Source organism: Macrotis lagotis, chromosome 7, assembly GCF_037893015.1.
Source record: "Macrotis lagotis isolate mMagLag1 chromosome 7, bilby.v1.9.chrom.fasta, whole genome shotgun sequence".
Lineage (NCBI taxonomy): Eukaryota > Metazoa > Chordata > Mammalia > Peramelemorphia > Peramelidae > Macrotis > Macrotis lagotis.
In genome coordinates, this window is record NC_133664.1 from 214,252,623 (window position 1) to 214,278,057 (window position 25,435).

The following is a 25,435-nucleotide window of genomic DNA, read 5'->3' on the forward strand; positions in this document are numbered from 1 at the left end:
TTCTAGAAGGCAAGCTCGTATTACAACAAAGAATAACCTACTCAGCCAAATTGAATGTAATCTTTTGACAGGGGAGAGGAGAAATGTACAGAACTAAATAGAAAATTTGTCATTGAATCATAAGACTCAAAAGAATCATAAAAAAGTAAACATGAAATATATATAAACAGTTCTCTTTGTTAGAAAGAATTGAAAATTGTGAGGATACTCAACAATGGGGGGATGACTGAACAAGTTGTTTGGCATGATTGTGATGGAATACTACTGTTTTTTTTTCTTGCCAGTCATCGTTATTTTTTTTTTTAGCGCAGCCTGAAGGAAAGGCTGAACCTGCATCAGTGCAAAGGAAGGATAGTGAGAGCTTGCTTGTGACACTGGGGATGGAAAAATTAGAGACACAGCAGACTGAACTGGTTTCATGAAGTGGTGGGACTTGTTTTCCTAACAAACAGGAAGGAACCTGTCTTTGAGGACTACAAGAAGATCTCTGTGACAGGACAGTGGTCACTACAACACAGATCACATCACAAAACAATAGACTGGGTCACAGGGGGAAGCAGGCATCAGCTTTATGATTTAGGCCCAGTGCTTCTTGATAAAGCTGATCGGCCCATTAGTGGAGGCATCATGAGAGGTCACAGGTTTATCAGAGTCTAACTCAGGCTCACTTTTCTTGGCCAACTGCTTTCCCAATTCCACTCCCCACTGATCATAACTGTTGACATCCCAGACAATACCCTGAACAAAGATCTTGTGTTCATACATGGCGATTAAGGCTCCAAGTATGAAAGGAGTGAGTTTTGTGAAGACAATGGAATTGGTAGGACGATTTCCTTCAAAAACTTTATGAGGCAGCAGCTTCTTCAGGACATCACCACTCTTGCCCGCAGCCTCCAGCTCCTTGCATGCCTCCTCAGTTGTTTTCCCTTTCATCAGGGCCTCAGTTTGAGCTAGGAAATTGGCTAGAAGAATCTTGTGATGAAGGCCATTTCGTATTGGATTCTGCGTCTGAACAGGGATGAGAAAATCACAAGGAATGATCTGGGTACCCTGGTGAATAAGCTGGTAGAAAGCATGTTGTCCATTGGTCCCTGGCTCTCCCCACACAATGGGGCCTGTAGAGTAGTCAACTCGGGCTCCTGATTTGGTGATGTACTTCCCATTAGACTCCATGTCACCCTGCTGGAAATAAGCAGCAAAGCGGTGCATATACTGGTCATAGGGCAGCAGGGCTTGAGTCTCACATCCAAAACAGTTAATATACCAGATGCCTAGCATGGCAAGTAGCACAGGAGCATTCTTCTCCAGTGGGGTGGTGAGGAAGTGATTATCCATCCAGTGAGCTCCTGATAGCAGCTGTTCAAAGTTATCGAAACCAATATGCAGAGTGATGGAGAGGCCAATAGCTGACCACAATGAGTAATGTCCACCAACCCAATCCCAGAACTCAAACATATTTTCAGTGTCGATTCCAAATGCTTGAACTTTTGGTGCATTAGTAGACAAGGCCACAAAATGCTTTGCCACAGCTGAAGGATCCTTTCCTGACTGAAGGAACCACTCCTTGGCCGTCTCTGCATTGGTGATGGTCTCCTGAGTGGTGAATGTCTTGGAGGCAATGATGAAAAGAGAAGTTTCTGGGTTGAGTTCAGCCAGAGTCTTGGCAATATGGGTACCATCAATATTGGAGACAAACCAGACATGAGGACCTCCTTTGGAATAGGGTTTCAGGGCTTCTGTCACCATCAAAGGACCCAAATCAGAGCCTCCAATGCCAGTGTTGATCACATCTGTAATCATCTTTCCAGTGTAGCCTTTCCAGTCTCCACCACGGACATGCTGGCAAAATGCCTTCATTTTCTCCAGCACTTTGTTTACCTCTGGCACCACATCCTTGCCATCCACTAACATGGGTGTATTGGAGCTATTCCGCAGTGCCATGTGGAGCACAGCCCGGTCCTCAGTGAAATTGATCTTCTTCCCCTTGAACATTTGTTCCCGAGCATCTTCCACCCCTCGAAACTTAGCCAGTTCAAGAAGCATCTTCATCAAATCTTCTATGATGAGGTTCTTGGAATAATCCACAAGGATGTGTCCATTTTTGGTGTCAAGATCCAGGCTGAAGCAGTTAAACCGGTCCTGGTCTGCCTCAAAAAGGCACTGGAGGTTGAGCTTGGATCTGTGTTTCTTGTGCCACTGGACTAGCTTCTGGAAGGTCGGGCCCTGGCTGAGCGTGGCCATGGCGGGGACACGGAGGCGAACTCAGGGGGGGGCGAACCTTGCAAACAATACTACTGTTCTATAAGAAATGATGAACTCATTCTTTTTTTTAAAGAAATATTTTATTTATTTTGAGTTTTATGTTTCCCCTGTTCTTGCTTCCCTCCCCCCACCCCCCACAGAAGGCATTCTGTTAGCCTTTACATTGTTTCCTTGGTATACATTGATCAAAGTTGAATGTGATGAGAGAGAAATCATATTCTTAAGGAAGAAAAATAAGAGAAAGAAAAATTACATAATAAGATAATTTTTTCCCCTAAATTGGTCGTTGTTCAAACTCCACAATTCTTCCTCTGGATACAAATGGTATTCTCCATTGCAGATGGCCCAAAATTGTCCCTGATTGTTGCACAGATGGAATGAACAAGTCCATCAAGTTTGATCATCATTCCCATGTTACTGTTTGGGTGTCCAATGATTTTCTGGTTCTGCTTATCTTGCTCAACATCAGTTCATACAAATCCTTCCAGGCTTCCCTGAATTCCCATCCCTCCTGGTTTCTAATAGAACAATAGTGTTCCATGATATACATATACCACAGTTTGTTAAGCCATTGAGCTCATTCTTCTAAGAAAAATTTGGATAGACCTGTACAAAATAATGGAGAGCGAAATGAATAGAGACAAGAGAATGTTGTATACAGTAACAACAGTATAGCTATAAGAACAGCTTTAAGTGACTAAGCCCTTTTGACCATTACAAATACCAAGTTATCTGCAAAGACCACATGAAGGAAGATGCTATCTTCATACAGAGAGAAAATTGATTAATATTAAGAATGAATAGAATATACATGCACACATATACGTATTTGTGTCTACTGACATCCATCACTATGGTGGGGTGGGAAGGAGGGAAGGAAAAAAAGAGGAAAAAAGAAAACTGATAGTTTTATTAACTATTTTTTAAAATAGCAAATAGTTCATAATAGATTTATAGTTCCATGTGCAATTTTCTTTTTTCTATTGTACTATATCATGGGAATAGTTATTAAGTGCAGAATAAAATACATTAAATTTTTTTAAAAAAAGTAAACGAAAGAGTAAATATGGGACCCAATAAAATTAAATTTTACATTCCTTTATCAGAAGATATACATGTGACACTTATGAACTTTATCAATATTAGGACATTTAAAAGGGATTTACATAGACAGAGGGCATGAGTATGAGTATGTTGGAATGATCTCCAAAAAAAAAAGAAGTTAGAAAGAGGGATGCCCTCAAAAAAAGGAGAAGAGAAAAGTAGAATGGGTCAGATTTTCTCACATAAAAGAGGTATGCAAGGAAAGGCTTGTGTAGTGGAGAAGAAAATGGAGAGGCTGGCCAATAACCTCACTTTCACTGGAATTTGTTTAACCTATTTATATATACACAAACACATATATGTTGGTATAGAAAATAATTTACTTAATAGGGAAATAGGAAGGAAGGGCATAAGAGAAAGGTGGGGGAATGTGGAAATGACAAAAAGAAAGCAGAATAGGGTGGGCAGCAAAATAGTCATTTAGAGAGAAATAAGATAAAAAGACACAGAAGAAGATATACTTAAGGTAATTTACTTAATCAAAATTGTGAATGTGAATGGTATGAACTCATTCATAAAATGGAAACAGCAGAATGAATTAAAAAAACCACAATCTAACACTGTTTTGTTCATACGAATCACACTTGAAATAGAAAGTCACATTGGCTAAAACAAAGGGCTGGAACAGAATTTAAGATGCTTTAGCAGAAATAATAAAGTCAGGAGTAACAATCATGGTCTCACACAAAACAAAAAAAGAGAACTAATTAAAAGAGATAATCAGAGATATTACATTATGTGCAAATTAATCCCCAAAAATGTAATGAACATAAAATGAAAATGACAATGAAAATGAGACAATGAAAAAAATTAAAAAAATTTTACAGCAAATTTCTCTGATAATGGTCTCATTTCTTAAATATGTACTGTGTTTAGAACAGAATCAAATTTATAAAAATAAGACCTATTCTCCAGTTGATAAGTTGTCAAAGGATATAAACAGGAAGTTTGCAGAAGAAATAAAAAACTATAGTTGCATCAAAAAATGCTCTAAATGACAATTAATGAAAGATAAATCACTCTGGAGAACAATTTGCCCTAAGGACTATAAAATTATGCATAACCCTTTGCCCCAGGAATACCCCTACTAAGTCTGTATCCCAAAAAAGATCAAAGAAAAAGGAAAAAGTCCCCTTTATACAAAAATATTTATAGTGGTTTTTTTGTGGCAAAGAATTGAAAACTTAGAGGATACTCATCATTTGGGGAATGGCTAATAGTTTTGGCATATAGTTATGATAAAGTACTTCTGTGCTATAAGAAATGACAAGAAGGGTGGTTTCCACAAAAAATAAAAAGTGGTAAACTAGCTGTGTGGCCTTGGGCAAGCCACTTGACCCCATTTGCCTTGCAAAAATACCGAAAAAAAAGTGGTAAAATCTATATGAATCGATTAAAAAGTTCAGTGAGGAGTACTGAGAGATTTTTATGCTTAGTAATTTTAATAATATAACAGTTGTATTGATGATGGACTATGAAAGACTTGCCTACTTTGATTAGTCCAATGATCCAAGACAATTCCACAGGACTCATAATGGAAAAATGCTATTTCTAAAGAGAGAACTGATGAACTCAGTGAAAATTAAACTATAATTTTCTTATTTTCTCTACTTTTCTTGTTTTTTTTGAAGTCATGTGGCTTGCCTTCTTAGTGAGTAGGTTAGGAGGTGAGAAATATGAATGAAGGTTGAATTTCATTAGGGGTATTGGCTATGGGATGCTAACGGCCAATTTCTGGGTTGCTTATGTCAGACATTTTTAAGGGGGCCTGAGGAAAAGCTACTCTTCTGTACCCATTTTCCTGTCTGTATTTCAGATGGGTGGATTGCTTTTATCTGGTTGGACACTAACGAGGTCTATTACAGCCTCCCAGTAAAGCAAGGCATACCCTAGTGGTTGTAGAAGTAGGCAGGTCTGGGCATCCCCTGAGACATAGCAAATTAGTGTCAAAGGGTCTTATAAGCATTGTTTCCAAGTACAAACAATTTGTAATGAAAATAAAATAAATAACAATTATCCTAGAAATTGTCCTTTTTTCTCCTCCTGTTTTAGGAACCTGACTACAAATAGCAATCAGAATTTACTGTGTATTGCACGTCCATTTTTGAAAAGAGCAGCTCTGATCATAAGCTATGTAAGTACAGAAATACTTTTGAGTTGTAATATCTTCTATACAGTTTTGTCCACAGATTGTAATGATATTATTCAACAGGATTAGTCACAGAAGTAGGAAATTAAATCACTGTGTGAATGTTTGTATGTTTTAGAATAAAGGTTACAAAACACCTTAGAAGTTTCCAATAAGTACATATCTTCAGTTGTAAATAATATGCTCTGCAAGCAAAGGATCACTTGATTACTCTGACAAAAATACATACAGATTTTTGGCGGGGGGGGGCTTTGCAAGGCAATGGGGTTAAATGATTTGCTCAAGATGACACAGTAAATTAAGTGTCTGAGGTGAGATATGAATTTAGTTCCTCCAGACTACAGGACAGTTGTTTTATCCATTGGGCCATCTAGCTGTCCTAAAAAATACACATAGATTGAATGAAACACTTATATAGATATGTTTGAAAAAAGGCTATGCAGAACTGGAAACAAAAAAATTAGCATGGGCTATGTAGTAACTACAAGATTGCCATAAGATTCAGAAGTAGTTTTTTTGGGAGTTTTTAGGTTGTACAAGTTATGTTACACTGGTGGTGGTATTTATTCTTCATTATGGAAGAAGACCATGACATTAGGGAGATGATGCCATGATGTGCACGTGAATTGGATTTGAGTGAGGCAGTACTGTGCTAAGTCGCTGATCTCACTTTCTCCTCCAGAGCCTGCTGAAGCCAGTGACCAGATAGCCCTGAATACAAGGCAATCAGGATTAAGTGACTTGTCCAAGGTGATGCTGCTAGTAAATGTCTGAAGCTAGATTTAAACTCAGGTCATGCTGTCTCCAGGGTCAGAATGCACCATCTAACTGCTCTTATTATTTTACACTAAATCAATGATGACAACAGTTATAAAATCTGCTAAATAGTTAATAAAATCTGATTTCTTCATATGTATAGCACCTTTTGAATTTTATTGATGTTCTTTTTTGCTTCATTTATTAAAATCCTTCCCTTTCCTAGGCTAGTTTCAGTTTTTTTAAAAAAAGTGTTTTTTTCAGGGGCAGCTAGATGGCGCAGTGGATAGAGCACTGGCCCTGGAGTCAGGAGTACCTGAGTTCAAATCCAGCCTCAGACTCTTAATAATTACCTAGCTGTGTGACCTTGGGCAAGCCACTTAACCCCATTGACTTGCAAAAACCTAGAAAAATAAAAAAAGGCATGTTTTCAAAGATGTTTTGACCTGAGCAATAAATAGCTCATTTAATCCCAATTGCCTCAAAAAAATTTTCTCCTTGCTAGTGTAATTTATGAATTTTATATATACTATTAAATGAAATTTAAATCCTTGAAGACAATCTGAAAATTTGCCATACACCTTAAATTTACCAATTTACCCTAAAGCTCAATCTTCATGATTTTCTTCTCTATAGAAAATTTGATTACACCCTTTCTGTAATTTCTGAAATGCTTTTTTAATCTTGTTGTAAATTTCTCATTTTATTTTAAATTTTAGATTTGCTTTAAAAAAATATATCTGTGCTGTTTGTCTTAAAAATCAGAACCAACAATGCTTGCAGATCAGACAGAGGCCTTAGGCATTTTTCAATATAATTGAATATAAATAGGCATTTCATTCCTATTGACTTTAATAGAATTATATACATAAGAAAACAGAAGCCAGAAAGTGAAATTACATGTATCTACATAAGTCAAAATTCATTAGAAATGAAATTTACCTTAATATAGAGAACATGGTAGTAAAATATAAAAAGAAGGAATACTTTCTTGTCCTTTGTTGTAAAAAAAACAATCACTTTTTGGTTTAAGAAATGAAAGCTTTGAGATTCAGGAGTTAAAAGGTTAGCTATAACTGTTTTAGAATGTTCCTAAGTATTTATATTCAGTTCAATTTAGGAAAAAATATTTTCAGTGTCTAACAGCTTCCAAAATTTATAGAATTTATATAATTATATGTGTATATAATTATATAATATATAATATGCAACATATGTAAATATAACATATATAAAATATATTATTACATAATATATAATAAAATATATAATTATATAATTTCTTAGAATTTATATAATAGCTTGGGGGAATTCTTCCAACTCAGAGAGCAATCTCCCAGAGATTATTAGCCTGAGTTCAATTGATTCTGTTGATCTGAATCCCCTAGAACTATATAGCTCCTGAGTCCCAGTCAATGTATTTAGAAGCCATATTGCACAATTAGATTGAATCAAAGGCATTTAATGAGATGACGAAATAAGAAAGGTCATAATACATCTAGGGTATAGTCTTACACAAATTATTATTCATTGAGAAGGGGTCGTAATGAAAGCATAGATGACCAGGTTGTATGTATCATAGGAAAACATATGCCTTTGATGTTATTTGTCCCTTTGTAGTATTGTTATTGTGTTGCTCCCACTACTTAGTCTTCTCTGGACAGCACTCCACCATACATATAGTTTTTACCAAATGTTTCTCTTCTAGACATAGTCACAATTTCCACCAGATGCAGTTGTACCAGACAAGTAGTCTCTGCTGAAGGTTATTTCCCCGAATCTCCACTAGCTAAATTGGATTGAGCTTGTGTACAGATGTCACTTTTGGATTCTTCCAGGTTCCTGCTGGACACATGCCTATGGAGCTTCCCCCTTGCTCTAAGTACTGAGTAGTCATGAGTACAGAGAAGTCATGAGAGGTCACGAAAAATGCTTTCTCTTCTTCATGGATAATGAATTTTGTCAAACTGTATTATCCCATTTTTAGTCAAAAGAATATCAACAGCTTTTTACTGGGGGTTTGCTCTTTTTCCTTCATTTTCCAGAGTTTTGGCTAGAAGGCTTTTTATCTCTAGCAGGGCTCTTTCCCTGGTATGCCAGGGTCATTAGGGCATAGCTAATGTCTTGACGCTTTATCCTTTCTTTGGATTGAACTTTAAAGTGATTATCTTGGAACTCTACTGGTGATTTAATTTTACTTTATGATGAACATTTCATGTACTTGCAAATTTTAATCCCTAAAGACTGGGCTGTCATCTAGTTAAGGGATATATATTTGGCAATTGCAAAATAACTAGGCTTTTTTTTCCAACTCCAAATTCCTTTTGCTTGCCCTTTTAGAGGAATGGAACAAAAATGTAAAAAGGCTCAGGAAATAAAGTAATTTTCTACCTGCTCAGTTACTAATTGATTTTTTTATATACCAACACAGCCTATGTTAAAAGGACTTTGCATTTACTTTTAAATATACAAATAATTATACTATAAGATAAAATATGAAAAGAACCAGATCACATCTTATGAGCAGAGGTTATGGGGGAAGGAAGCAGCAACTAAGTTGAATCTTAAATGGAGACATACTTTATAGAAGATTGTTTACCTATGCAACTGTACAAAAGAGGAAGAAAGCAAGATGATTTAGGTGATAGGTGGTGATTCAGATTAGTCAGAATTTTGAATAGTATTTTATGGAAAGTTATCTGAAATCAGTCTGATGGTGGAGAATTTTGAATGCTGTTTTTCTTTTTTTTTTCTTGTGACTACTTCCTATCTTTTTCTTCTTTCTCTTATTCTCTTTCAACTTATTTTTAACATTTGAGTTTTTAAAGTGCTTTTTACTTGTAAAACTTAAAAATGCATATTTGTAAAGCATATTGGAGTACCTTGAAGAAAGATGCTTCAGTAACCTAACGCAATCAAATTTCTTTCTTTTTCAAAGGTGATTGTGACTTTATATTTCCGCATGAGGATAATGGGAGGATCCATGCCATTGTTTTCAGAGCAGGATAATCCAGCTTCATTTTCGCCTTACATTCTTACAAGGTACAGTGGAAATAGCTAAAAAATCTAAATTTAAATATTCTACCATATATATTAAGTTTTACTTTCAGGTTTGTTGTTTGATCACTTAATAAACTCTTGATTTTCTCTCTAAACAATGACCTAATAATTAAATTAAAGGTCAATGAAGTAAAGAAGGTATGTTATAATAATTTTTAAGTAAATGGTGAAAAAATATCAGTATTGTCATCATTATAACAAAACAAATCTGAACTATTAAATTTTTAAAATCTGGCTGTGATTACCCACTCAGTTAGCAAGCATTTATAAAGTACTTACTGTGTTTCAGAACTATGTATAATAAGCATGCTGAATACAGAGAAAGGCAAAGCCTTGGAAATGAAGAAGGAAAGTATTCTAGACATAAAAGATAGCCTGTGAAAATGTCAGTCAGAAGATGGGCTTTCTGGTGCAAGAGCAGTAAAGGAGGCTAGGGTAAGTGTCTCATAGAGTACATGGAAGGAATTAAAGTCTAAGAAGCCTGGAAATATAGGAAGGAGTCAAGTTATCAAACTTTAAAAATTCAAACACAAGATTTCATGTTTGGTCCTGGAGATAGTTGGACACTGGAATTTTTAAAATAGGGACAGTCAGATGTTTGCTTTAGGATGATACTCTGGAATAATGGTAATGGGGAAGTTAGATTTAGCAAGGAGAAGATGAGTTCAGTTTTGGACATGCTGACTTTAGGATGTGTGAAATTCAGTTAGCGATCCAAGAATGAGTCAGAAAAGAAGTTAGGGTTGGTGGGGTGGCTAGGTGGCACAGTGGATAGAGCACCAGCCCTGGAGTCAGGGTACCTGAGTTCAAATCCAGCCTCAGACACTTAATTACCTAGCTGTGTGGACTTGGGCAAGCCACTTAACCCCATTTGCCTTGCTAAAAATTTTTTTAAAAAGTTAGAATTGGATAAATACATGTGAGAGTCATGTACATCTAAATATGTGTATATGTGAGAGACATGATAATAACTGAATCTATGGGAGCTGATAGATGAAGAAGAGAGACAGGTCAGGTTAGAAACTTGAGGAACACCCATTGTTAATGGATCTGCCATAGATGAAAATGTAGTAAAGAAATCTGAGGATTATTCAGATATGTAGGGGGAAAATCTACAGTGTTACAAAACCTAGAAATATGAATTATTAAAGAGAAGATAATTGACAGTACCAAAGATAGCAGAGAGGTCAAGAAGATTAAAGATTCAAAAAAGGTCAATAGATTTGGCAATTAGATTATTGGTAACTTTGAAAAAAACTGTTTCAGTTAAATGATGAAATCAGAAGTTAGAATATCAAGAATTAAAATAATGAGAGGATAGATGGTTGAGGCCCAGATGGTGGACAAGGTGTTTAGTCATGAAAAAAAAGGAATCAGATGTTATTAATTTTTAATTGCCTTTCAATTATGTGATATTCTTACTGTAACAATTGCATTAGGTTTTGTTAATCCAATCAGCAAATAAGTATTACATTTTTTCCTATAGTGGGGGTACAATGACAAAAGCTAAGGAATTCCTATTCTCAAAGAGACTTTCTCAGGGATTTTATCCACAGAGGTGAGGAGGAATTTGTAAGAATAGCTAACAGAGAAGTTGGATTCAGGTGAGAGAGTTTTTTAAGAGATGGGAAAGATATGGGTTTTTATATAGGCATTAGGGAAGCAGCAGTAGATAGGAAGAGTGAAAATTAGTGAGACAGTGGCAGATGATGGGGGGGCCAATTTGCTAGAAAAGATGAAATGAAATGGGATCATTTGTGCAAGTAGAGTGGTTTATCATATCTGGGAAAAGGGTCATTTCTTTATTTGAGGCAGAATTGAAGTGGGGTAAAGCATCTGCATGGTGTGAGTTGAGAGAAGGAGATCTCAGCAAATGTAATGTGGATATCAAGGAAGAAGAGAATTTTAATTAACTTGAATTGTGAAATGCCTCTTTACTATTTGTGTTCGTCAGGGTTGTACTTTGTGTCCACTCTTTTTTTTTCAATTGCAATATTTTATTTTTCCCCAACTACATGTATAGATAATTTATAAGCTTTGTTTTTTACAATTTTAGTTCCAAATTTTCTCCCATGCTTCTTTCCCTTTCTCCTCATTGAGAAGACAATTTTATATAGGGTTTAGATGTATAGTCATGTAAAACATATTTCCACATTAGTTATGTTGTGAAAGAAATCAGACAAAAACAAAAACAAGAAAATAAATTAGAATAACAGTATGCTTCAAGCTGCATTCATGTCCTATTAGTTCTTTCTCTGAAAGTGGATAGCATTTTTTATCATAGATCATTCAGAATTGTCTTGGATATTTGAGCATTCACATTTCACAGTTGATCATCATACACTATTGCTGTTAAATGTAAAGTGTCCTGATTCTCTTCACTTCACTTTACATCAATTCATCTAAGTCAAGATTTTTCTGTTCATTATTTCTTATAGTACAGTAGTATTCTATCAGACAGAACTTGTACAGTCATTCCCCAATTGATAGGCAACTCCTCAATTTCTAATTCTTTACCACCACAAAAAGAACTGTTATAAATATTTTTGTACACAAGGGTCTTTTTTCTTTTTAAAAATCTTGTTAGAATATAGACTCAATAGTGAATAGCTGAACCAAAGGATGTGTACAGTATTATAACCCTTTGGGCATAGTTCCAAGTTCCTCTCCAGAATGGTTGGATCAGTTCACAACTCCACCATCAGTACATTAGTGTCCTAATTTTCCCACATCCACTCCAGTACATGCGAAGTGGTACCTCAGAATTGTTTTAATGTGCACTTCTCTAATGAATAGTAATTCAGAACTTTTTTTATAAGGTTCCAGATAGCCTTGGTTTCTTTGTCTGAAAACGACCTATTATTATCCTTTGACATTTATCAATTGGGAAATGACTCATATTGTTATAATTTTTACTCCTTTCTAAATCTGAGAGCTGAAGAATTTATCAGAGAAACTTTCAAAAAATTTCTCCCTAATTGGATAGCCTGTCTGGGACTATGGGGCCCAGTGGATGCTGGGCCTAAGGGGTGGTATGTGGGCTTGGGGCTTCTTGGCCTCAGGGCTGGGGATCTGTCTGCTGTGCCACTCAGCTACGCTACAGCACATTTTAGAAAAGGGACAGAGTGAAAGGAGAGAGAAAATGTAGTATATGGTAGTGGGGAGGTATGAATGGCAATGGCAATGATGGAAAAATATGGAAGTAGCTTTTGTGATGGATTTATCATAAAGAATGTGATCCACCTGCAACAGAGCTGGAGGTGTTGGAACACAGACTGAAGCATGTTTCTCCTCCTCCTCATTATTATTATTATTTGGGGGGGTGGTTTGTAGGGCAAATGGGGCTGGGTGGCTTGCCTGGGGCCACACAGCTGGATGATTGTTGAGTGTCTGAGGCTGAATTTGGACCCAGGTGCTCCTGGCTCTGGGGCCGGTGCTCTGCCCACTGTGCCACCTGGCTGCCCCTATTATTATTATTATTTTATTTTATTTTGGGTCTTTTTTTTGGTTTTTGTAGGGCAATGGTGTTGGGGTGGCTTGCCCAGGGTCACACAGCTGGGTGATTGTTGGGTATCTGGGGCCGGATTTGGGCTTGAGAGCTTCTAGCTCCAGGACCAGTGCTCTGTCTACTGTGCCACCTGGCTGCACCTATTATTATTATTATTTTTAATTTTAATTTTAATTTTTTCTCTTTACTTTATCGCTCATGCAGGTCTATATTTTTTTGGGGGGGTGGGGTATTATGTTTACTCTTAAACAAGAATATTTTAGTAATGTATAAAAAAGAATCATTTGTACAAAAATAAGAATAAATAAAAAATAAAAAAAAATTTCTCCCTAGTTTTGTTTTTTTCCTAATCTTGGATGTAATGGATTTGTTTGTGCAAAATCCTTTTAATTTAATGTAATCAACACTGTACTTTTTACGTTCTATATCACTATCTTTTGTTTGGTAATAAATTCTTTATCTATACATCTGACAGGTAAGCTATTTTCCATTTCTTTAATTTACTTATGTCTAAATCATATACTCATTTTAATCTTAGTTTATAGTATGAGATATTGGTCTGTACCTAGTTTCTGACAAGTTGTTTTCCAATTTCCCCAGCAGTTTTCATCAAGTAGTGAATTCTTGTCTGGATCTTTGTGTTTATAAAACACAAGAGTTTCATGGATGTTTCCTCCTGTGCATTAGGACCTAATTTATTCCACTGAACCAGTGCTCTATTTCTTTAGCCAGTATCAGATTATTTTGATAATAGGACTTTTTCCTTAGGGAGTTCGCTGGTAATTCGTTCTATTTTTTTCTAAAGTAGAATTATTTAATTATTCTGCCTTCTTTTCTGTTAACACGGGTAACACATTTTTAAAAATATTCATCTATTTCACTTAAATTGCAAGATTTATTAGCATATAATTGGACAAGAGAGCTCTTAATAGTTGCTTTAATTTCCTCTACATTTCTGATGAATTCACTCTTTTCATTTTTGATAGTGGTAATGTGGTTTTCTTCTTTCTTTTTAAAAACTCAAATTAACCAATGAGGTCCTCAATTTATTGTTTTTTCATAAAACCAGCTACTAATTTTATTTATTATTCCAATTGTTTTCTTACTTTGATTTTATTAATGTCACCATTGGTTTTCAGGATTTCCAATTTGGTACCTAATTGGGAGATTTTAAATTTATTTATTTTTCTAGTTTTTTTTTTAGTTGCATACACAGTTCTTTGATCTGTTCTTTCTCTATTTTATTGATGTAAGAATTTAGAGATATAAATTTCCCCCTAAATACTGCTTTGGACTCATCCTATAAATGTTGGTATTTTATCTTGTTATCTCTTTAATGAAATTGATTATGTCTAAGATTTGCTCTTTAGGATTATTTAGTTTCCAGTTAATATTTAATCTGACTTTCCACTGCTCATTAATGAATGTAATTTTTATTGCATTATGATATGAAAAGGATGAATGTAATACCTCTGCTTTTATGCATTTGGTTATGAGGTTTTTAATGTCCTGATATATTACTTTTTGTGTTATTGCCATGCACCACTTAGAAAAGTTATATTCCTTTCTCTTCCTATTCAGTTTTCTCCAGAGGTTTATCATCACTAACTTTTCCCAAATTCTGTTCATCTCCTTAACTTCTTTCTTGTTTAATTTTTGGTTAGATTTGTTTGGTTCTGAGAAGGAAAAGTTAGGTTCTCCAATAGTATAGTTTAGTTGTCTATTTCCACCTATAATCATTTAATTTTTCATTTTAAAAATTTAGACCAAAAATGGTTAGTATTATAGGCTTAGTACTGATTATCTCCTTGTCTATGGTGCCTTTGAACAAGATGTATTTTTCTTCCTTATCTTTTTAAATTAGACCCATTTTTCCTTGTTCTCATTGCTTTTTATTTTTATTTTTTGAAGATTTTATTTATTTTGAGTTTTACAATTTTTCCCCTAATCTTACTTCCTTCCCCCCACCCCCCCCACAGAAGGTAATTTGCCAGTCTTTACATTGTTTCCATGGTATACATTGATGCAAATTGAATGGGATGAGAGAGAAATCATATCCTTAAGAAAGAAACATAAAGTATAAGAGATAGCAAAAATCATACAATAAGATATCAGTTTTTTCCCCTAAATTAAAGGTATTAGTCCTTGGTCTTTGTGCAAACTCTGCAGTTGTTTCTCTGTATACAAATGCTATTCTCCATTGCAGACAGCCCCAAATTGTCCCTGATTGTTGCACTGATGGAATGAGCTAGTCCATCAAGGTTGATCATTGCCCCCATGTGCTGTTAGGGTGTACACTGTTTTTCTGGTTCTGCTCGTCTCACTCAGCATCAGTTCATGCAAATCCCTCCAGGCTTCACTGAATTCCCACCCCTCCTGGTTTCTAATAGAACAATAGTGTTCCATGACAGACATATACCACAGTTTGCTAAGCCATTCTCCAATTGAAGGACATTTACTTGATTTCCAATTCTTTGCCACCGCAAACAGGGCGGCTATGAATATTTTTGTATAAGTAATGTTTTTACCCTTTTTTCATCATCTCTTCAGGGTATAGACCCAGTAATGGCATTGCTGGATCAAAGGGTATGCACATTTTTGTTGCACTTTGGGTGTAGTTCCAAATTTCTCTCCAGAAATGTCGGATGAGTTTGCAACTCCACCAACAGTGTAATAGTGTCCCAGATTTCCCACAACCCCTCCAACAATGATCATTATCCTTTCTGGTCATATTGGTCAGTCTGAGAGGTGTGAGGTGGTACCTCAGAGAAGCTTTAATTTGCATTTCTCTAATAAGTAATGATTTAGAGCAATTTTTCATATTACTATGGATTGTTTGATCTCCTCATCTGTAAATTGCCTTTGTATATCCTTTGACCATTTACCAATTGGGGAATGGCTTTTTATTTTAAAAATTTGACTCAATTCTCTTTATATTTTAGAAATGAGTCCTTTGTCAGAAACAAAAGATTGTTTCCCAGTTTATATGTCTTTTGATCTTGGTTACAGTGGTTTTGTCTGTGCAAAAGCTTTTTAGTTTAATGTAATCTAAATCATCTAGTTTGTTTTTAGTGATGTTCTCCATCTCTTCCTTAGTCATAAAGTCCTTCCCTTTCCATAGATATGACAGGCAAACTAGTCCTTGATCTTCTAGTTTGCTTATAGTTTTGTTTTTTATGTCTAAATCCTGTATCCATTTCGATCTTATCTTGGTATAGGGTATGAGGTGTTGGTCTAATCTAAGTTTCTTCCATACTAACTTCCAATTTTTCCAGCAGTTTTTATCAAAGAGAGAGTTTTTATCCCAATAGCTGAATTCTTTGGGTTTATCAAACAGCAGATTAATATGATCATTTCCTGCTATTGCACTTAGTCTATTCCACTGGTCCACCACTCTATTTCTTAGCCAATACCAGACAGTTTTGATGACTGATGCTTTATAATATAATTTTAGATCAAGTAGGCTAAGCCACCTTCTTTTGTACTTTTTTCATTAAATCCCTGGAAATTCTTGACTTTTTATTTCTCCATATAAATTTACTTACAACTTTTTCTAACTCAAGTAATTTTTTGGAATTTTGATTAGTAGGGCACTAAACAGGTAGTTTAGTTTTGGTAGAATTGTCATTTTTATTATATTAGCTCTACCTATCCATGAGCAGTTGATGTTTGCCTAGTTATTTAAATCTGATTTAGTTTGTGTGAGAAGTGTTTTGTAATTGTTTTCAAAAAGTTTCTGAGTCTGCCTTGGCAAATAGACTCCCAGGTATTTTATATTTTCTGAGGTTACTTTGAATGGGATTTCTCTTTCTAGCTCTTCCTGCTGTATCTTGCATATATAGAAAAGTTGAGGATTTATGAAGGTTTATTTTATATCCTGCAACTTTTGCTAAAATTGCTAATTGTTTCTAGTAATTTTTTGGATGATTTCTTGAAATTCTCTATGTATGCCATCATGTCATCTGCAAAGAGTGAGAGTTTTGTCTCTTCCTTCCCAATTTTAATTCCTTCAATTTCTTTTTCTTCTTTTATTTCTGAAGTTAACATTTCTAATATGATATTGAATAGTAGGGGTGATAATGGGCATCCTTGTTTCACCCCTGATCCTTTTCCCACTGAATCTCCGTGCTCTTTTAAAACTTCTGCTGAAGCATAATAGTTTCAACTCCAGTTCCTTACCTTTACTTGATGTGTGTCTCTCTGCTTTAAGTGTGTTTCTTATAAACAATATAGCATAAGATTTTTATTTATAATCCCCTTTGCTGTCTGCTTCTGTTTTATGGATGAATACATTCCATTTATATTTATAATTATAACTATCTGTTTCCCTCTATCCTATTTCTTTTTTTCTCCTAGTTATCCTTCTCTCTCTGTCTTTGTCATTACCCTGTCCCCCCTAAATGTGTTTTACTTCTTACCACTACCTCCCCTATTCTGTTCTTTCAATCTGTCATTTATTGTCTTCCTTCTCTCCTAATTAATTTTAAGATAAAATGGATTTCTATGCCCAACTGAGTATGTATATTATTCCCTCTTTCAACCAGTTTTGATGAGAGCAGGCTACAAAGCATTCCCTAACATCTTTTACTCCACTGTGGAATCTCTTATGTGCCTTTTTAATGTGAGATAATTTACCTTCTTCTTCCTTTCTTTTCTCCCTTCTCCTAGTACATCCTTCCTTCTTACTGTATTAATTTATTTTAGGGGGAGAATCTTATATCATCATGGTCAATTCACAGCTATCCCATCTGTCTATGTATACTCCTTCTAATGATAAAGTTTATAGGAGTTGCACATATCATCTTTCCATGTGAGTAGTTTAATTTTATTGAATTCTTTATGATTTCTCTTTCCTATTTATCTTTTTATGCATTTCTTGAACCTTGCAATTTGAAAACAAAACAAAAATTTCTATTTAACTCTGGCTTTTTCATCAGGAATGCTTGAAACCCTTCTATTTCATTAAATGTTCTATTTCTCCTTATCTCCCCACTTCTCTACTCCTCAAAGGGATTATTCTTTGTTTTTCTGGGTAGTCATTTTGACTCCTTTACCTTTTGAAATATCATATTCTAAGCCTCTGATCCTTTAATTAATGCTGCTTAAAATTTTTATTATGCTGACTGTGGGTTCCAAGATAATTAAGTTAATTTAAAGATGATTCAAATGCCTCTTTTTATTTTAATGTACATTAAAAAAAAAGTGGTTTAGACTCCTCACTCATTTGGTGTTGTATCTTGAGCTCCTTTGTTCTTTAAAATACATTATTCATTTCTTCCTGTAGGTTTTGATGGATCCAGAACAGTCTCATATTTAAATTTACTTTCTATTTTATTTGAATTCTTGTGATTACTTGTGATTTGTTGTGATTGTAATTGCTCATTTTAACTCCAATATGTCTTGGAATTTGCACTATAGATTTTTACTTTCTCTCCACTGACACCTTGTTTTTGTGTTCAGATGTTCCAGACCATTTTTTGGTATTATTCTTTCATTAGAGTGTTAAGTTTTTGTTGTTTTCTTTTGGAATAATTATAATCCTTAAATTTTTCTCTACATATCTTATATTGATGATTATTATGCTTATATATATATATATAGAGAGAGAGAGAGAAAGAGAGAGAGAGAGAGATCATATTTTCTTTTCACCTTTACTGCTTTTTGCTTCTGTTCTTCCAAATTTTCCATCCCTTCCATGTACTTTCATTTTTGAATTATTTATTCTCTATTTTTCCCCTTTGATGTTATTTGCCACCATTGATTCAAGTTTTTTTATTCTGCTAATTATTTATGCTGTGGAGGTGATAAATTCTGCTTTCTCAATTCTTATTGCTCTTTTAAACCATTCAGGAAATCTTGTTGTGGTTCCATGATCTCTTGAGAATCCACAGAATCCTTTACCTCACCAAGTGTTCATTCATTTTTCTTCAATTTTGAATGTTCATCTGTTCATAGGTATTGACTTGTTAGATGATCTGGAGGCAATATTCCTTTCTGTGCTTAATATCATCTCCATTGTTTTATCTGCTTGTGCTCAAGTTCTTTAATTGAGTTTATCTCACTTTAATATCTTTATGATTTCATTATTTTTTCTCATGTTCCCCTATCTAACTTTTTTCTTCATTCCCCTTTGATGGCATATTCTCTGAGGGCTAGACTCTCTTTCCACACTGTATAAATTATTCCCCAAATAACATCTGGGGAGATTGAATTGGCCACATCTAGATGCCAGGCTCCTTTGTTCTATGCCTAGTGAAGCTATCCATGTGCTCGCATCCTACCTTACTTTCCTCTGTTCCTCAATTCTTTTTCTAAACACTTTTGAAATACAGAGCACTAGCACATTAGTGCAAGCCATGTACTAGCTTTTGATTTTCCACAGCACATAAATAAGGAGACAGAGTGGAGTTTTCTTTCAAGATTGTCGTTCCTATTGAGTTTCCTTGTGGCCTCACTGCCAAGTCTTTCCCAAGTCTTAATGTTTTGGGTGGAGCCTATGACAGAATTTAGACTGGGAAGATCTAAGAAGGCATTCCTACTGCTCAACTTATTGACTTGTATAACTACATGGAGTCCATGTCTTTGGAAGTTTTTGTCCATAAAGGCCTAACTAGGTGGAAGTTTTGATAGGTACTTATTGGTTAGACCAAATGACCACTAGGTTTCTAGAGTTACAAACTTCCTTCCATTTGCTATATAACTTGGTTGGTGCAGTATGATTCTTAGGGCAGAATAGATCGTTGTGAAGTGAAAATGGTACATTCAAGATCTTACTTATTCAGTTCCCACATGTATTAATTAATGCCCTTCACAAATAGGCTGTCACTGCAGGAATCTGATTCTTCAGTTCCAACATTGTCTCTTTCATTAGTCCAGTGGGCCCTACCTGGCTGCCTTTTTGATAGGTTCACTGATGGCTCCTATAATAGGAGCAGAACAGTTAATTTCTCCACAAAACTGGATATTATGGAATTCAAAAAAAAGTTAAATTGGACTTACAGTATTGAAGTGGTTCAATTCAATTCCTCTTTACCTTTCAGATTCCTTACCTATTCCTACCTTCTGGCTTTCAACACCTGGCTACTGCTGGCACCAATTACTTTATGCTATGACTGGCAGGTTGGGAGTATTCCTCTGATAGAGACTGTATGGGATATTCGGAATTTAGCCACCCTTCTCCTGGTTGTCGTGATGCTGTTTCTGATTCTGCATTGCTTAACAGCATTTAAGGTATTTTTTTCAATATTTAAGCATATATTTTATAGAATGAACTTCAAGGTGGATAGTTAATATTAAAATACATATCTGAAATAAAGGTAGGAATTTTTTCTGAAATTACATTGCTCTTTATTCTGTTGAGATTTTTTAATCTTCATGGTAGCTCAGATATTTAAAAAGACCCTTTCTCAGGAAGTAGAATTTAATAATTTTAATAATTTATATAAATCGATGATATTTGTCCTTCATTTTAGAAGAATACCATGACATCAGAGAGGTGATGCCATGACATGCATGTGAATTGGATTTAAGTGAGGGGGATGCTGTGCTGTCATCAGCCTCAACTTTTCCTTCAGAGACATCTGGGTCCAATGGCCAGATATGAAGCAGAATGACTGGAAATAGCTCTGGATGTGAGACAATCTGGATTAAGTGACCTTTAGTCAAAAAGCTAGTAGCTATCTGAGGCCTGACTTGATCTCAGGCAGTTATTTTTAAACTTATTGTTGTTAGTAAAAAACAAACAAACCAAAACACTGTAATTTCACATTACACCTAATAAAATCTTTCTGTATAACTAAGAAAAACAGATAAAGTCACACTGGCCATGTCTGCCAACATATATGATATTTTATACCTTAATCTACCACTTTTTTTATGAAGAAGGAAAGTATGTTTCATTAGCCTTCTGGAATCAAGATTGATCTTTATATTCATTGAAATCTTGATATTGATAATATTATAAGTAAATGATATTTTGAGTTTATAGGGACATAAAAAAGCGAATTGATTAAATTTTCCTGATTCTTCTTCCCTATCAATAAATAATACATGTTTTCTAAATGAGTTATTTTGTAGTGAACTTTCTTCTGAGAGGACAAACACAGCCTATGCATAGAGTTTATATATCTTAATGAGATTTACTTTAGCAAAGGATATTCTGTGTAGCCAGCAGAAGTCTCATGAGGGTTGAAGATGAAGGTAGTTTACATTTTAATTTAGGAGTTATTTGGGCAGTACAGAGAGACCTGCTGTCTCAAATCAACTCATGGTTAATTGGGACTGAAATAATGCTTATGTTATATTAATGTTCTCTTTTTATATAGAAAAAAGTTCTATTTCTAATCTGTCAGCGATATTCCATTTCTTGGGTTCCTAAGTGGTGCTAGACTAAAAGATGTGACAAACGTAAGATTAAAATGCCACTCTTTTTGATTTTAGTCAAAATCTCTTAACAAGAGGATGTGGAAATATATTACCTATAGTCCCAAGAATTATGGTACACAAAAGATTCCTCTTTTTGTTTGATATGAGCATTATTATGAAACTGTGAGTTCTAGAACTTGGAAAAGGTATTCTCAATAATTTAAAGATGGAAAATAAAACAATTAACTATGGGTAAATAGGAAAATAAATAATTGATGTCACCTATCACAATTAAGTTCTTTTTGTCTAAATAACTTGACTACTGCCAAGGGAAAGGACCTTGAGTTATATTTTTTGGTGAAAGGATAGAGTTCCTTGTACAAGGAGTTTATAATTATAAATGTGTCATTTCCATTTCACAATAGAAACCTCCTCTACCCTAGGAAACAATATTGTACCAACTAATTCCAAAAAGGTAACATTGGATAAAGGGTAATAGCATGATTCTGTGTCATTTGTTTAATAGCAATAAGGACCAAATAATAACTCAGCAACTACTTTTTAAAAATTGCATAGCAAATGATTGCTTCAGAAACTTTTTCGTAGTTAATATATCTATTGTCACATAGTTAACATATTTACTGTTACAAAAATTCTTAACAATAAACATATTCTTATATACATTAATAAAGAAAGATCTGGCAGATCATGGAACTATAGACTGCATTGTCATATTCTGGTTGGCCCTAATTCATTCCATTTTCCTTTATGTTATTGGGTCATTGTGTATATTATTCTCTTGATTCTACTTTCTTCCTTCTGTATCTTCTGTATCTTCCTTTTGTATCTTCCTTCTGTCTTCCCAAGTTGCTTTTATTTTTTCATATCACTACTATGTTTTTCATGTAGTATTTTTTACTTCTATCAGGATAATTTAATCTAAAGTTTGACATTTACAAATATTAATATTATATCCAGGAATGGTAATACAAGCCTATAATCTCTACTATCAGGGAGGCTGAAGCTGTTAGATTGTTTGAACTCAGGAGTTCAGAGCTTCAGTGGGTTAACCTAATCCAGTGTCTAAACCAATATGTTGAGTGCCAGGGAACAGGGAACCACCAGACTTCCTAAGAAAAGGTGAATCAACCCAAGATAGAATTGGCATAAGTTGACTTCTGGCCAAGATGGTGGAGAGAAGCTAGGAGTTTTTTTAAGCTCTCTCAGGGTTCCCTCAGAAACAATATAAATCAAACCTCTAAACAGATTTTGGATTAACAGAACCTACCAAAGAACAGAGTAGAACATCTTCCAGTAAGGCCTGTACTTGGGGGTGGGAAGGGAGGAGTGTGAATGTATCCAGGGCTTGGAAGGTAAAATCAGAAAAACCAGTGCATAGGTGGGGGGGTGAGACTATGACTAACCAGAGGTTCTAGGCTGTGGGAGAGATCTAGTGGAGGGCCTTGGGGTCCAGACTCAGCAGATCAAAAGCACAGTACAAAAGTGGGGAGAACTTCAACACAAGTGCCCTGGACCCCTATGCAGCCTGCATGTCTGGATTGGAATGCGCTGTCCAGTTGGTAGGCCCCTAGGATTCCCAATCCAGAATGCCTAACCCAGTAAGCAAGCTAATGGCATTCCTGCACAGATGGTCCAGAGAGAGATAGCAAGCCCCATTTCTACTTTTCCCAACAGGATGGCCCAGGGAGTGGGCAGCTGACATCCCCAATGCAGATGGTCCTATAGAACAAGCAGGTGATATTCCTAACAGATGGGTGCAGAGAGCAACTTTCTGGAATTCCTGATCTGATGGTCCCAGACCAGTGAGTAAGCCTCTAGGGTTCTCAACACCTAAGGTCTGTGAGCAGGCCCCTCCCCCAACACAAGAACCTTGGGATGGGATAGTGCCCAGTAACAAAACTGAAAATGAATAAGAAAATCCAGAGAAAAATGTCTATTGAAAGTTACTTTGTTAATAAGGATGGGCAAAACACCATTTCAGAAAAGGATGACAGAAGGGATACTATGTATGAATCTGAGGAGAAGACTTATTGGAAGAACTCAAAAAAAAAAGATTTTTAAAATGAAGTGGAAAATTTGGGAAAAGAATTGCAAGAGAAATTCACCATCTTGCTAAAGGAAGCACAAAAATTGACAGAAGGAACAAATCATATAAAATACAATTGGACAAATAAAAAATAAAATGGATCAAATGAAAAAGGAGATGCAAAAGCTAACAGAAGAAAACAACTTCTTGAAGAATAGGGTAGGGATAGTGGTGATTAATGACTCCATGAGACATCAAGAATCAGTTAAGCAAAAATTTTAAAAAATAGAAGAACTTGTAAAGTAAATCATTGGAAAAACAACTGACCTTGAAAATAGATTCAGGAGATATAATTTTAAAATTATTGGACTACCTGAAAGCCTCAGTCAAAAACAAGAGCCTGGATATTGTCTTTCAAGAAATCATCCAGGAAGACTGCCCTGATTTCCTAGAACCAAGGGCAAAATAGTCATTGATCACCTCCTAAAAGGGATCCCAAAATGAAAACACCACAGAATATTATAGTTAAATTCCAAAATTATCAAATCAAGGAGAAAATTCTGCAAGCAGCCAGAAAGAAGCAATTCAAATATCAAAGTGCCATAGCCAGATCCTGCAAACCTCATTTACATGAGATTGGAGGAATATCAATTGGAGCTCCAGAAAAGTTTTCATCATGATGGATTTATTTGCCTCAGTGAGGGAGATTCAGGTCTCTTAGGAGAATAGAGCAGGAGGTGTAGACAAAGCTGCCCAAGGTAATATCCACATAAGTGACTCCACATCACACTGGACACACTTAAAACAGTGGTAGTTTCCAGCATGCTGCCACCTAGCCTTTGCACCATACCTCCTCTGTTTTCCCACTGTTGCTGCTGGGTCCTGGGCCTTTCTTCACAGTCACCATCATCACTTTTCCCCCACCCCCTTCCCCTCTTCAGTTGGCTCTCTTTAGATGCCAGTACTTACCACCTTCTTACCTCTTGAACAGTCTTCTCATTCAAGGTTGTAGCAACCAAAGTCTGCCTGCATAAGTGTTGTTGCTCCTTAATACCTTCCTCTATGACTGATTCTCATAACTCTTGAGCATTATTACTCTCTTAGAGGGAATATCCTTAAGCTGCAGGTATGGACAAAAATTGATTTTGATAGGATGGTTTAAAAATTATTAAGATTGGGGCAGCTAGGTGGTGCAGTGGATAGAGCGCCAGCCCTGGAGTCAGGAGTACATGAGTTCAAATCCAGCCTTAGACAATAATTACCTAGCTGTGTGGCCTTGAGCAAGCCACTTAACCCCATTGTCTTGCAAAAACCTAAAAAAAATAAAAAAAATAAAAATTATTAAGATATTTAAAAAGGGAATTGTTATGAGACTGCAGGAAGGGAGAAGCAGAATGAACTAAATCACATCACATGAAGGGTCACAAAGGACCTATTACAGTAGAAGGAAAGAAGTGATGGGGTGTTAACTGCTTGAATCTTACTCTTCATTGGATTTGGCTCAAAGAGAGAATAATATATATAACTCAATTGAATTTAGAAATTTATCTTACTCTTCAGTCATTAGGAGGGAAAATGTGAAGGGGGAGGAAAGGAGGGACTGATAGGAGAGGGTAAAAACAAAGGGGAAAAGGAAAGGGAGAAAAAATGAGGGGACTGATGAGGGAGGAGGAAAGGATATAGGGTAATAATAGTAATTTACTAAATAATAAAATATAGTAGAATGTTTAAAAATATTTTATAATTTAAAAATAGTAAAATATAGTAATTATTACTGTGAATACAAATGGTATGAACTCTCCCATAAAATGTAAGTGGATAGCAGAGTGGATTAGAAACCAGAATCCTACAATATGCTGTTCACAAGAAACATTTGAAACAGAGAGCTATACAAAGAGTAAAGGTAAAATGCTGGAGCAGAAAATATCATGCTTCAACTCAAGTGATAAAAACTGGAGCAGCAATCTTTCTCTCAGACAAAGCAAAAGCAAAAAGATTTCATTAAAAGGGGTGAGGAAGGAAACTATCTACCATAGGCAATGAGGTAATTTCAATACTAAATATGTTTGCACCAAGTGGTCTAAATCTAAATTTTTAGAGGAGAAACTAAATAAGTTATAGGAAGACATAGACATCAAAACTATACTTGTGGGGGGTCTCAACCTCCCTCTCTCAGAATTAGATA

General features: G+C 35.3%; 1 protein-coding gene and 1 pseudogene across 1 annotated transcript in view; one reads left to right on the plus strand and one right to left on the minus strand.

The window, feature by feature from the left end:
- TMTC1 (transmembrane O-mannosyltransferase targeting cadherins 1) overlaps positions 1–25,435 on the plus strand; it is a 219,893-nt gene that overhangs the window by 80,105 nt on the left and 114,353 nt on the right. The window contains 3 exon segments of the mRNA XM_074194798.1: positions 5,419–5,500; positions 9,210–9,313; positions 19,880–20,069. Coding sequence (XP_074050899.1) covers positions 5,419–5,500; positions 9,210–9,313; positions 19,880–20,069 — 376 coding nt within the window.
- Positions 532–2,250, minus strand: LOC141493435 (glucose-6-phosphate isomerase pseudogene; annotated as a pseudogene).